The sequence below is a fragment of the Ranitomeya variabilis genome, chromosome 8, assembly GCF_051348905.1.
Source record: "Ranitomeya variabilis isolate aRanVar5 chromosome 8, aRanVar5.hap1, whole genome shotgun sequence".
In the NCBI taxonomy this organism is placed as follows: domain Eukaryota; kingdom Metazoa; phylum Chordata; class Amphibia; order Anura; family Dendrobatidae; genus Ranitomeya; species Ranitomeya variabilis.
Genome location: NC_135239.1, coordinates 190,846,425 through 190,859,887, shown reverse-complemented (window position 1 = coordinate 190,859,887; position 13,463 = coordinate 190,846,425). Strand labels below are relative to the sequence as shown.

The window sequence follows — 13,463 nt, the reverse complement described above, 5'->3', positions numbered from 1 at the left end:
ATAAAATGGGCTGGCTGTAGGCACTTTAAAATTGGTTCCAGGGGTACACGGGCAGCAGTGGTCTGGTCAGTGGAGGCCTAGTGGAAGGAGGGACCGCAGACAGGCTTCGAAGGCCTAACACAATAAAATGGGCTGGCTGTAGGCACTTTAAAATTGGTTCCAGGGGTACACGGGCAGCAGTGGTCTGGTCAGTGGAGGACTAGTGGAAGGAGGGAGCGCAGAAAGGCTTCAAAGGCCTAAAATAACAAACAATAGGCTCATGGCAGTTTTACAGCGGTTACATGGATACACGGGCAGGCAGCTTGGTGGTCAGTGGAGGAGTAGGGACCGCAGACAGGCTATCAAAGGCCTAAAATAACAAACAATAGGCTCATGGCAGTTTTACAGCGGTTACATGGATACACGGGCAGGCAGCTTGGTGCTGAGTGGAGGAGTAGTGCAAGGAGTGTCTGTCCCAGTACTCCCAAAATATAAATAGATGTTAATGTCTCGCAAAACAACCAAAACAAAAAAAAAGATGGCATACTTAGGTACAGGGGTGGGCTCATCTGCTGTGTTTCTGACATAGTAATTTGGCAGTAACTATTTAATGGTGCCAATATAGGACACAGACACAGACTACTTTAAGTTGCATCATAGATGTCTACAAATTTGTATTGTCAGTGCCAGACATTGAATGATGTCAGCGAATAGACTAAAGATTGGTGGAGCTGTGCGACATAATTTTGCACGTAGTAGAGCCCAGTTTGAGCTGGGGTAGGGGGGAACTCTCTTGAGGCCGGCGGGACCGCCCCAGGGCCACTCATGTTACAACGGTGTGTCTGACGTTGGGTGCGCACCACCACCGCCAGAGACACTACATTGTACTATGAGGGACCCAGTAGCAATGCCGTCAACCAAAAGCGAGCACACCCACCTCTTCAGACAAACAGCAGTCTCACGGGTGCTTGCGCCAAGTCGCGATACCACGGCCCCGTGTGGGGAGTTTGGCCATTTAGGGAGGTGTAAACATGTCGTATGCTGTACAATCTGCAGCAGCAAATTAGACATTAGAAAAGTAATTCACAGGCAAGAGCTTTTCATAGGAAAGCTAGGTGTCGGCCGGGCAAGGTGGGGCAAAAGATTTTGAAATCCAGTTGTGGTTCATTTTAATGAATGTTAGATCGTCAACATTTTGGGTAGCCAGACGAGTCCTTTTTTCGGTTAATATTGACCCTGCAGCACTGAATACTCTTTCTGATAGGACACTTGCTGCCGGGCAAGCAAGCTCCTGCAATGCATATTCTGCCAATTCTGGCCAGGTGTCTAATTTGGAGGCCCAGTAATCAAATGGGAATGACGGTTGAGGGAGAACATCGATAAGGGATGAAAAATAGTTAGTAACCATACTGGACAAATGTTGTCTCCTGTCACTTTCAATTGATGCAGCAGTACCTGTCCTGTCTGCGGTCATAGCAAAATCACTCCACAACCTGGTCAGAAAACCCCTCTGTCCAACGCCACTTCTGATGTGTGCACCCCTAACACTCCTAGTCTGCTGCCCCCTGGAGCTCGTGTGAGAACGATCACGTGCGCTGTGTGCTGGGAATGCCTGAAGCAAACGGTCAACAAGAGTTGATTGTTTGGTTGCTAATATTAGTTCCAAGTTCTCATGTGGCATAATATTTTGCAATTTGCCTTTATAGCGTGGATCAAGGAGGCAGGCCAACCAGTAATCGTCATCGTTCATCATTTTCGTAATGCGTGTGTCCCTTTGTAGGATACGTAAGGCATAATCCGCCATGTGGGCCAAAGTTCCACTTGTCAAATCTCCGGTTGTGATTGGTTGAGGGGCAGTTGCAGGCAAATCTACGTCACTTGTGTCCCTCAAAAAACCAGAACCCGGCCGTGACACGCAACCAATTTCCTGTGCCCCCGTGAAAGTTTCCGCATTAAAAATATACTCATCCCCATCATCCTCCTCGTCCTCCACCTCCTCTTCGCCCGCTACCTCGTCCTGTACACTGCCCTGACCAGACAATGGCTGACTGTCATCAAGGCTTCCCTCTTCCTCTGGTGCAGACGCCTGCTCCTTTATGTGCGTCAAACTTTGCATCAGCAGACGCATTAGGGGGATGCTCATGCTTATTACGGCGTTGTCTGCACTAACCAGCCGTGTGCATTCCTCAAAACACTGAAGGACTTGACACATGTCTTGTATCTTCGACCACTGCACACCTGACAACTCCATGTCTGCCATCCTACTGCCTGCCCGTGTATCCTCCCACAAATAAATAACAGCACGCCTCTGTTCGCACAGTCTCTGAAGCATGTGCAGTGTTGAGTTCCACCTTGTTGCAACGTCTATGATTAGGCGATGCTGGGGAAGGTTCAAAGACCGCTGATAGGTCTGCATACGGCTGGCGTGTACAGGCGAACGTCGGATATGTGAGCAAAGTGCACGCACTTTGAGGAGCAGGTCGGAGAACCCAGGATAAGTTTTCAATAAGCACTGCACCACCAGGTTTAAGGTGTGAGCCAGGCAAGGAATGTGTTTCAGTTGGGAAAGGGAGATGGCAGCCATGAAATTCCTTCCGTTATCACTCACTACCTTGCCTGCCTCAAGATCTACTGTGCCCAGCCACGACTGCGTTTCTTGTTGCAAGAACTCGGACAGAACTTCCGCGGTGTGTCTGTTGTCGCCCAAACACTTCATAGCCAATACAGCCTGCTGACGCTTGGCAGTAGCTGGCCCATAATGGGACAACTGGTGTGCAACAGTGTCATCTGCCGATGGAGTGGTTGGCCGACTGCGTTCTGTGGAAGAGCTGTAGCTTCTGCAGGAGGACGAGGAGGAGGAGGAGGGGGTGCGAACGCCTACAGCCAACTGTTTCCTAGACCGTGGGCTAGGCACAACTGTCCCTAAATTGATGTCGCCTGTGGACCCTGCATCCACCACATTCACCCAGTGTGCCGTGATGGACACATAACGTCCCTGGCCATGCCTACTGGTCCATGCATCTGTAGTCAGGTGCACCTTTGTACTCACAGATTGCCTGAGTGCATGGACGATGCGCTGTTTAACATGCTGGTGCAGGGCTGGGATGGCTTTTCTGGAAAAAAAGTGTCGACTGGGTAGCTCGTATCGTGGTTCAGCGTACTCCATCAGGGCTTTGAAAGCTTCGCTTTCAACTAACCGGTAGGGCATCATCTCTAACGAGATTAGTCTAGCTATGTGGGCGTTAAAACCCTGTGTACGCGGATGCGAGGATAAGTACTTCCTTTTTCTAACCAGAGTCTCATGTAGGGTGAGCTGGACTGGAGAGCTGTAGATCGTGGAACTTTCGGGTGTGCCGGTGGACATGGCAGACTGAGAGACGGTTGGAGACGGTATTGTTTCCGCCGGTGCCCTACATGCAATATTTCCTCCTACAAAACTGGTGATTCCCTGACCCTGACTGCTTTTGGCTGGCAAAGAAACCTGCACAGATACTGCCGGTGGTGCGGAAAATGGTGGCCTTACAGTGACGGAAGGGATGTTGCGTTGCTGACTAGCTTCATTGGCCGAGGGTGCTACAACCTTGAGGGACGTTTGGTAGTTAGTCCAGGCTTGAGAATGCATGGTGGTTAAGTGTCTATGCATGCAACTAGTATTTAGACTTTTCAGATTCTGACCTCTGCTTAAGCTAGTTGAACATTTTTGACAGATGACTTTGCGCTGATCAGTTGGATGTTGTTTAAAAAAATGCCAGACTGCACTCTTCCTAGACTCTGATCCCTTTTCAGGGATTGCAGACTGAGCTTTAACCGGATGGCAACGCTGTGCTCCAACAGGTTTTGGCTTTGACACGCGTTTTGGTCCAGATACGGGCCCGGCAGATGGAACCTGTTGCGATGTTGATGCCTGCTGCGGCCCCTCCTCCACCTCCGCTTCTGAACTACTGCCGCCTGCACCCTGTTCCCCCAATGGCTGCCAATCGGGGTCAATAACTGGGTCATCTATTACCTCCTCTTCGAGCTCGTGTGCAACTTCGTCTGTGTCACTGTGTCGGTCGGTGGTATAGCGTTCGTGGCGGGGCAACATAGTCTCATCAGGGTCTGATTGTGGATCTGTACCCTGAGAGGGCAATGTGGTGGTCTGAGTCAAAGGAGCAGCATAGTACTCTGGCTGTGGCTGTGCATCAGTGCACTCCATGTCAGAATATACTTGTAATGGGCATGGCCTGTTAAATGTTTCACTTTCTAAGCCAGGGACGGTATGTGTAAAGAGCTCCATGGAGTGACCCGTTGTGTCGCCTGCTGCATCCTTCTCTCTTGTTGTAGTTTTTGCTGAGGAGGACAAGGAAGCGACTTGTCCCTGACCGTGAACATCCACAAGCGACGCGCTGCTTTTACATTTACCAGTTTCGGAAGAGGAGGCAAAAGAGCTAGAGGCTGAGTCTGCAATGTAAGCCAAAACTTGCTGTTGCTGCTCCGCCTTTAAAAGCGGTTTTCCTACTCCCAGAAAAGAGAGCGTTCGAGGCCTTGTGTAGCCTGACGACGAAACTGGCTCCACAGCTCCAGACTTAGGTGGAATATTTTTATCCCCACGACCACCTGATGCTCCACTACCACTACCATCATTACCAGCTGACAATGAACGCCCACGACGACCTCTTGCACCAGACTTCCTCATTGTTTTAAAATCTTAACCAAAGTAACTTTATTTGTTGCTATCAAACAACTTACACGGTGAGCTATAACTTCAGTATGATTTCAATATCCCTTAACAGGTTGGTGAGACCACAAGGAAAATCAGGCACAATGTTACACACTCTGTTTTCTGTGGCACAAAATCACAGAGATGACACACACGCAGGACTGTCACTCAAGCACTAATGTCAATATTAATCTCCCACCTAATTTATTTATTTTTTTTTCTCAGGGAGACTTTAGAAACCAAATAATATTAAAAAAAAAAAAAAAAAAGGCTTTCTATGGCCCACAATTAGAGAGAGAGAGGTGGCACAACCAGGAGTCAAGACTGGCGCACAAGCTGAAAGGGCAATATTACTCTCCCACTGTTTTTTATGTTTTTTTTGTTTTTTTCAGGGAGACTTTAGAAACCAAATAATATTAAAAAAACCAAAAAAAAAAAAGGCTTTCTATGGCCCACTGAATGAGAGGGAGAGAGGTGGCACACCCAGGAGTCAAGACTGGCACACAAGCTGAAAGGGCAATATTACTCTCCCACTGTTTTTTTATGTATTTTTTGTTTTTTCAGGGAGACTTTAGAAACCCAATAATATTTTAAAAAAAAAAAAAGGCTTTCTATGGCCCACAATTAGAGAGAGAGAGGTGGCACAACCAGGAGTCAAGACTGGCGCACAAGCTGAAAGGGCAATATTACTCTCCCACTGTTTTTTATGTTTTTTTTGTTTTTTTCAGGGAGACTTTAGAAACCAAATAATATTAAAAAAACCAAAAAAAAAAAAGGCTTTCTATGGCCCACTGAATGAGAGGGAGAGAGGTGGCACACCCAGGAGTCAAGACTGGCACACAAGCTGAAAGGGCAATATTACTCTCCCACTGTTTTTTTATGTATTTTTTGTTTTTTTCAGGGAGACTTTAGAAACCCAATAATATTTAAAAAAAAAAATAAATAGGCTTTCTATGGCCCACTGAATGAGAGGGAGAGAGGTGGCACACCCAGGAGTCAAGACTGGCACACAAGCTGAAAGGGCAATATTACTCTCCCACTGTTTTTTTAGGTTTTTTTTTTTTTTCAGGGAGACTTTTGAAACCAAATAATATTAAAAAAAAAAAAAAAAAAAAAATATAGGCTTGCTATAGCCCACTGAATGAGAGATAGCGCACACACAGCAGTGGCACACAAGCCCTGACTGAGGCCAATATTTTTCTCCCACTGATTGATGTAGTGTTTCTGTGTTGAGGTAGATTTTAGAACACAAATCACGGAAAAAATAAATAGGCTTTCTATGGCCCACTCAGTGAGAGATGGCACACACAGGGATGGCACTGTAGCAGAAATGCCAATCTTAATCTCCCACAAAAAAAAAACAAAAAAAAAAAAAAAACTGTCCTACAATTACTATCTCCCTGCAGTAATGTAAGCCAGGTATGGCAGGCAGCAATAGGAGTGGACTGATGCACAAATTAAATAAAAAGTGTGGACAAACAAAAAAGATAGCTGTGCAGAAAGGAAGGAACAAGAGGATATGTGCTTTGAAAAAAGCAGTTGGTTTCCACAGTGGCGTACACACAGCAATACAGCTATCACGGAGCCTTCTAGGGCAGCCCAATGAGCTACAGCGCTGAGGGGAAAAAAAAAAAAAAAATAGCTTCCACAGTCCCTGCACACCGAAGGTGGTGTTGGACAGTGGAAATCGCTACAGCACAAGCGGTTTGGTGGTTAGTGGACCCTGCCTAACGCTCTCCCTGCTTCTGACGAAGCGGCAGCAACCTCTCCCTAAGCTCAGATCAGCAGCAGTAAGATGGCGGTCGGCGGGAACGCCCCTTTATAGCCCCTGTGACGCCGCAGACAGCAAGCCAATCACTGCAATGCCCTTCTCTAAGATGGTGGGGACCAGGATCTATGTCATCACGCTGCCCACACTCTGCGTTCACCTTCATTGGCTGAGAAATGGCGCTTTTCGCGTCATTGAAACGCGACTTTGGCGCGAAAGTCGCGTACCGCATGGCCGACAAGCACAGGGGTCGGATCGGGTTTCATGAGACGCCGACTTAGCCAAAAGTCGGCGACTTTTGAAAATGATCGACCCGTTTCGCTCAACCCTAGTCTGCAGTATTAGTTTGTAGTTTCATATTTCTGTCAAAGTTATTTGCACAGATGCTTCTTTTTTTTTTTAATCTCAAATGATTTGCAAAAGTGGAAAATGGTTTAAAAAAAGTAAATATTTCTTTTAAAGGGATAGCACACCCCTATGCAGGCTGTAGCAGCAGAATCAACTACTGATCTCACTCTCCCCCTCTGTAGTGCTGCTCTGTTCATCATCCAGCATGGATGAGGAGCATGTTAGTGTTGCAGCCATTTATTGGTGACCAACGCGATTGCATCGGTCACTTGCCTGTCCCATCTGGAAGGAGAAGCTCAGCAGCGGGAGCAACAAAAAAAAAAAGACTTTAATATTTCTACTATAAAGGCTCACACTACGTGATGACATGTAATTGTTGACATATCCTTGTAATATCTCAATTGTGACCATATTTTAATTTTACAAAAATAAAAATGTGGTCAAGATTATGACTACATGTTATGGCTGGGGCTTTCACATAAAACCATGTCAATTTTAGGTCCAACTTTTTGTGATATAGAGACAGAGACCCTTATTCTAGTGATGTATCACTTACTGGGCTGCTTGCTGTAGTTTTGATAAAACCTTTGTTTCCTCTGCTACATATCTAGCAGCTCTCTGAATGCTGAGCTCTATATAACCCCGCCCACATCACTGATTGGCCGCTTATTCTTTGCAGTGTGAATAGGCAGAAAGTGGCCAATCAGTAGTGGGGGCGTGGTTGGACAACAGGTTTACTAGTCCTCTAGTGATAATCTCCTGCTGATAAAACTGTGATTTTATAAAAACTCCAGCAAGCAGCCCAGAAAGCGATACATCGCTGGATTAGAAGGAAAAAAAAAATGGTGACAGATTCACTTCAAGGTGTTGTTCTTCTCCGCAGCCAATTTAGAACATATAAAAGAAAATGATGCACAGAAAACCAAATTAATATAAAACATAAAGTTTATTAAGAATATATAATAACAATATTTAAAAAGAGTACACAAAGAAAGAGATTGCATGGTGAAAACAGTGATTGGTCCGAAGAAAGGCACCACAGATACCAGGTTAATACAAAATGGTAATTATAATAAAGATACACAGATAAATAAAAAATGGTGTAACAGAGTGCACACGTGTCAGAAACAATGCCCAATCTAAAGCTGGTGGGTAATTACTCAAAGTGCCAGAGGGAACCAACACAAGACAATAAATAAAATAAACTGTAAAAATAAGGAGCTTAGTTTACCTGGGAACTGTGGTGCCACCACCCCAACGCATGTTTCGCCTACAGTGCCTTCTTCTGGGGGAGTCAGTGTTGATAATAATAATCTATATTAGGGTAGCCAAAATATGGCCTGCAAATATGGAACACTTGGTGTTTAGTCATGTTTTATTAAGTGTCTTCTGTCTAGGAGGGGCATGCTATAAATCCTGAGCTCTGAATATTGGAACGAAAGACTGGACTTTATGGTATTCGATGGTTTGCAACAGCTCCCATGATAATATGAGATGAAGGCCTCGCATGATTATTAAAGGCTGAGGCTTCCTCACTTCACACAAATTGAATTCTTTCACCGAATGAAGGGCTTTTAAAATACAGTACAAAGTGTAGAAATAAATTAGCATGTAAAGTGATCTGTGATATCAGGCTTTGTTTCACCTAAGTTTGAGTTTTAGAGAGAGAGAGAGAGAAAGAAAAAAAATCTCATTACTTATCTTATAAAATGTCATCTTTAAAATGTGCCGCTGCAGCACCTGACACAGAATTTTATGGGAAATGCAGAGTTTTACATGATGTTATCGAAATGCAATTTATTATGTCTGCCGTAATCTGCGTAATATTTTTTCCCTCCAGAATAACCGATTTGGCAAATATTAAAAGAAGATTATATTTATCGACTGTCCACAAGGAATTATCTGCAACACCGTTACATGCAAAAATCCCGCTCTCCATCATCAGGCGGAAAGTCGTAAGTTCTTGTTCGTATTCTCCTGGCGTAAATGGTGTAAATGACTCTATGCTGTAGTAAATATATTACATAGCAAAATACTAATGAAAATCTCATTAGGAAATTGAGTTAGGAGATTAAGATAATGTAACATAAGTATTAAAGAAAAATTTTTACTACCAATCCAAAAAATAATAAGCAGCAAGGTAGATGGAGTATAAACTAGAATAAAATATAGCTTTTAATATTTTAAAATCTTAGACAAAAACAACAAAACAGACATCGGTACACAAAAACTACTGCACCCAGACTATATGTCTATTACTTCTTGGTGCATCAGAAAAATTGCTCAAAAACATTCCATGGTCATACCACGTTTGTGAACATCTGCAATTTAATCACTGTCACAGCACTGACCTATGGCCTCATGCAGGTATTATTATATGTACACAAAAATCAGCATAACTTAAACACAATAAATACATGTCATAAAATGCATGACAGCCATAAATGTATAGGACAAATGCTGAAAAAAGGAACAATCTCACCAAAATAGTGTGCGTTGATTTCAAACCGACTGCTCCACCTAGATGCCTTAAATCATTCCCAGGGAAATGTGGGGAAACAGGATGAAGCTCAATTCCCGTCTACTTCAGAACCCACCACTAGGATTGTAGAGCATCAAATTTTAATCCCCATGGCCTCCCAACGCGTTTCATTCTCTCAAATCATCAGGGGAGGAAGATTAAATAGATAAATGCCAGATTGGGGGAGAAATATATGTTTCCCTCACAAGGGATAAACAACCTCCTTGTTCAATATCATCCTGCACAGGCTCTGACATAGGGCTATGAACAACAAAATCCTGTATGCTTTGCACCCTTGCAGCAAGATGATCCACACTAGAAGTCAGACTCTGAATATCCATGTCTGCAGCTGAACACAAAACCACCCAGAGATTAAGGGGATGAGAGAAGCTGGACAGACTGCAGCAAAGATAGAGAGGAAAAAAAAAAAATTGTACTCAGGGCTTCTCTTATCCCACTTCTGCGATGCATTAAACACTTTATGGCCTGCTGTACTGTTATGATCCTAGTGGCTGAGGATCACAAAACGGACTAGCTAAGTATATGAACATAGACACGAGCTCTAGGGAGGTGGTAACTGGACTGACCGCAAACCTGATCCCAACCAACACACTAAAGGTAGCCGGTGAACGTGCCTAAAATCCTGGACGTCTCGACGCAGCCTGAGAAACTATCTACTCCTGGAGGGAAAGTAAGACCTCACTTGCCTCAGAGAAATCACCCCAAAGATATAGGAAGCCCCCAACAAATAATAACAGTGAGGTAAGGGGAAAACACAAACGTAGAAATGAAAACAGATTCAGCAAATGAGGCCCGCTAATACTAGATAGCAGAAGACAGATAGGGAACTGTGCGGTCAGTAAAAAACCCTATGCAAAATATCCACGCTGAGAATACAAGAACCCTCACACCAACTAACGGTGTGAGGGGAGATACTCAGCCCCCTAGAGCTACCAGCAAGCAAGGAAATCACATATTTAGCAAGCTGGACAAGAAACATAAATAAACCAAGAAACATATGACCACTGATGGTCAAAAAATGAACCAAGCAAAACTTAGCTTCTCTTGAAGAGACTGATAACGAAGGACTGCAGGAGAGCTCCAAAATAGCACTGAAGACATTGACAGCAGGCAACAACTGAGAGTCCAGGTGAACTAAATAGGAACCAGCTAACAGATAACGAGACAGCTGATCAGCCTCAGACCTGCAGAATGACCCAAAGAACCACCAGAGGGAGCCCAAAGACAGCACTCACACAGTACCAGTTGTGACCACAAGAGGGAGCCCAAAAACAGAGTTCACAACAGTACCCCCCCCTTGAGGAGGGGTCACCGAACCCTCATCAAAACCCCCAGGGCGATCAGGATGAGCCACATGGAAGGCATGAACCAAATCGGCTGCATGAACATCAGAGGCGACAACCCAGGAATTATCCTCCTGACCATAGCCCTTCCACTTAACCAAATACTGAAGCCTCCGTCTAGAAATACGAGAATCCAAGATCTTCTCCACCACATACTCCAATTCGCCCTCAACCAGCACCGGAGCAGGGGGTTCAACAGAAGGAACCACAGGCACCACATACCTCCGCAACAAAGACCTATGGAACACGTTATGTATGGCAAACGACGCTGGGAGGTCCAAACGAAATGACACCGGGTTAAGGATTTCCAAAATCTTATAAGGACCGATGAAGAGAGGCTTGAATTTAGGAGAGGAAACCTTCATAGGAACATACCGAGAAGACAGCCATACCAAATCCCCAACAAGAAGTCGGGGACCCACACCGCGACGGCGGTTGGCAAAGCGCTGAGCCTTCTCCTGTGACAACTTCAAATTGTCCACCACATGGTTCCAAATCTGTTGCAACCTATCCACCACAGAATCCACCCCAGGACAGTCAGAAGGCTCAACCTGACCCGAGGAAAAACGAGGATGAAAACCAGAATTGCAGAAAAAAGGCGAAACCAAAGTAGCAGAACTAGCCCGATTATTAAGGGCAAACTCGGCCAATGGCAAAAAAGTCACCCAATCATCCTGATCAGCAGAAACAAAACATCTTAAATAAGTTTCCAAGGTCTGATTAGTTCGCTCGGTTTGGCCATTCGTCTGAGGATGGAAGGCTGACGAAAAAGACAAATCAATGCCCATCTTAGCACAAAAGATCCGCCAAAATCTGGACACAAACTGGGATCCTCTGTCAGACACAATATTTTCAGGGATGCCGTGCAAGCGAACCACATTCTGAAAAAATAGAGGAACCAAATCGGAGGAGGAAGGCAACTTAGGCAAGGGCACCAAATGGACCAATTTGGAAAAACGATCTCACACCACCCAGATGACAGACATTCTCTGAGAGACTGGAAGATCCGAAATAAAATCCATGGAAATGTGCGTCCAAGGCCTCTTCGGGACAGGCAGAGGCAAAAGCAAACCGCTGGCACGAGAACAGCAAGGCTTAGCCCAAGCACAAATCCCACAGGACTGCACAAAGGAACGCACATCCCGTGACAAGGAAGGCCACCAGAAGGACCTAGCCACCAAATCTCTGGTACCAAAAATCCCAGGATGGCCTGCCAACACCGAAGAATGAACCTCGGAAATAACTCTGCTGGTCCATCTATCTGGGACAAACAGTCTCTCTGGTGGGCAACGGTCAGGTCTATCCGCCTGAAATTTCTGCAGCACTCGTCGCAAATCTGGGGAAATGGCAGACAAAATCACTCCCTCTCTGAGGATACCAGCCGGCTCTGAAACTCCCGGAGAGTCAGGCACAAAACTCCTAGAAAGAGCATCAGCCTTCACGTTCTTTGAACCAGGCAGGTACGAGACCACAAAATCAAAACGGGAGAAAAACAACGACCAACGAGCCTGTCTAGGATTCAGCCGCTTGGCAGACTCGAGATAAATCAGATTTTTGTGATCAGTTAAGACCACTACACGATGCTTAGCTCCCTCGAGCCAATGTCGCCACTCCTCAAATGCCCACTTCATAGCCAACAACTCCCGATTACCAACATCATAATTCCGCTCGGCAGGCGAAAACTTTCTTGAAAAGAAAGCACAAGGCTTCATCACAGAGCAATCAGAGCTTCTCTGCGACAAAACAGCCCCTGCTCCAATCTCAGAAGCATCAACCTCGACCTGAAAAGGAAGAGAGACATCAGGCTGACACAAAACTGGAGCCGAAGAAAACCGGCGCTTCAGCTCCCGAAAGGCTTCCACAGCTGCAGGAGACCAATTAGTCACATCAGAACCCTTCTTGGTCAAATCCGTCAAGGGTTTAACCTCGCCAGAAAAATTAGCAATGAAGCGACGGTAAAAATTAGCAAAACCCAAGAACTTCTGAAGACTCTTAACAGATGTAGGCTGAGTCCAGTCATGAATAGCCTGGACCTTGACTGGGTCCATCTCAATAGTAGAAGGAGAAAAAATAAAACCCAAAAAGGAAACCTTCTGTACTCCGAAGAGACATTTTGAGCCCTTCACAAATAAGGCATTAGCACGCAGGACCTGAAATACCATCCTGACCTGCTTCACATGGGACTCCTAGTCCTCAGAAAAGACCAAAATGTCATCCAGATACACAATCATAAATTTATCCAGATATTCTCGGAAGATATCATGCATGAAGGACTGGAACACAGAAGGAGCATTAGAGAGTCCAAAAGGCATCACCAAGTACTCAAAATGGCCTTCGGGCGTATTAAATGCTGTTTTCCATTCGTCCCCCTGCTTAATGCGCAGAAGGTTATACGCACCACGAAGATCTATCTTGGTGAACCAACTGGACCCCTTAATCCGGGCAAACAGATCAGACAACAATGGCAAAGGATACTGAAATTTGACCGTGATTTTATTTAGAAGACGATAATCTATACAAGGTCTCAGAGAACCATCCTTCTTGGCCACAAAAAAGAATCCTGCACCAAGAGGGGAGGAGGACGGGCGAATATGTCCCTTCTCCAAAGACTCCTTTATATAGCTCCGCATTGCGGCATGTTCTGGTACAGACAAATTAAAAAGTCGTCCCTTAGGGAACTTACTACCAGGTATCAAATTTATAGCACAATCACAATCCCTGTGAGGAGGCAGGGCACCGGATCTGGGCTCATCAAATACATCCTGGTAGTCCCGACAAAAACTC

General features: G+C 45.2%; 1 protein-coding gene across 4 annotated transcripts in view; it reads left to right on the top strand.

Annotated features, from left to right (window-relative positions):
• The window catches only part of CFAP20DC (CFAP20 domain containing), a 398,952-nt gene that overhangs the window by 114,054 nt on the left and 271,435 nt on the right, over positions 1-13,463 (top strand). For all 4 annotated transcript variants that reach the window (XM_077278690.1, XM_077278691.1, XM_077278693.1 and 1 more), the window contains exon 6: positions 8,635-8,749. In XM_077278690.1, coding sequence (XP_077134805.1) covers positions 8,635-8,749 — 115 coding nt within the window. The remainder of the gene's footprint in view (positions 1-8,634; positions 8,750-13,463) is intronic.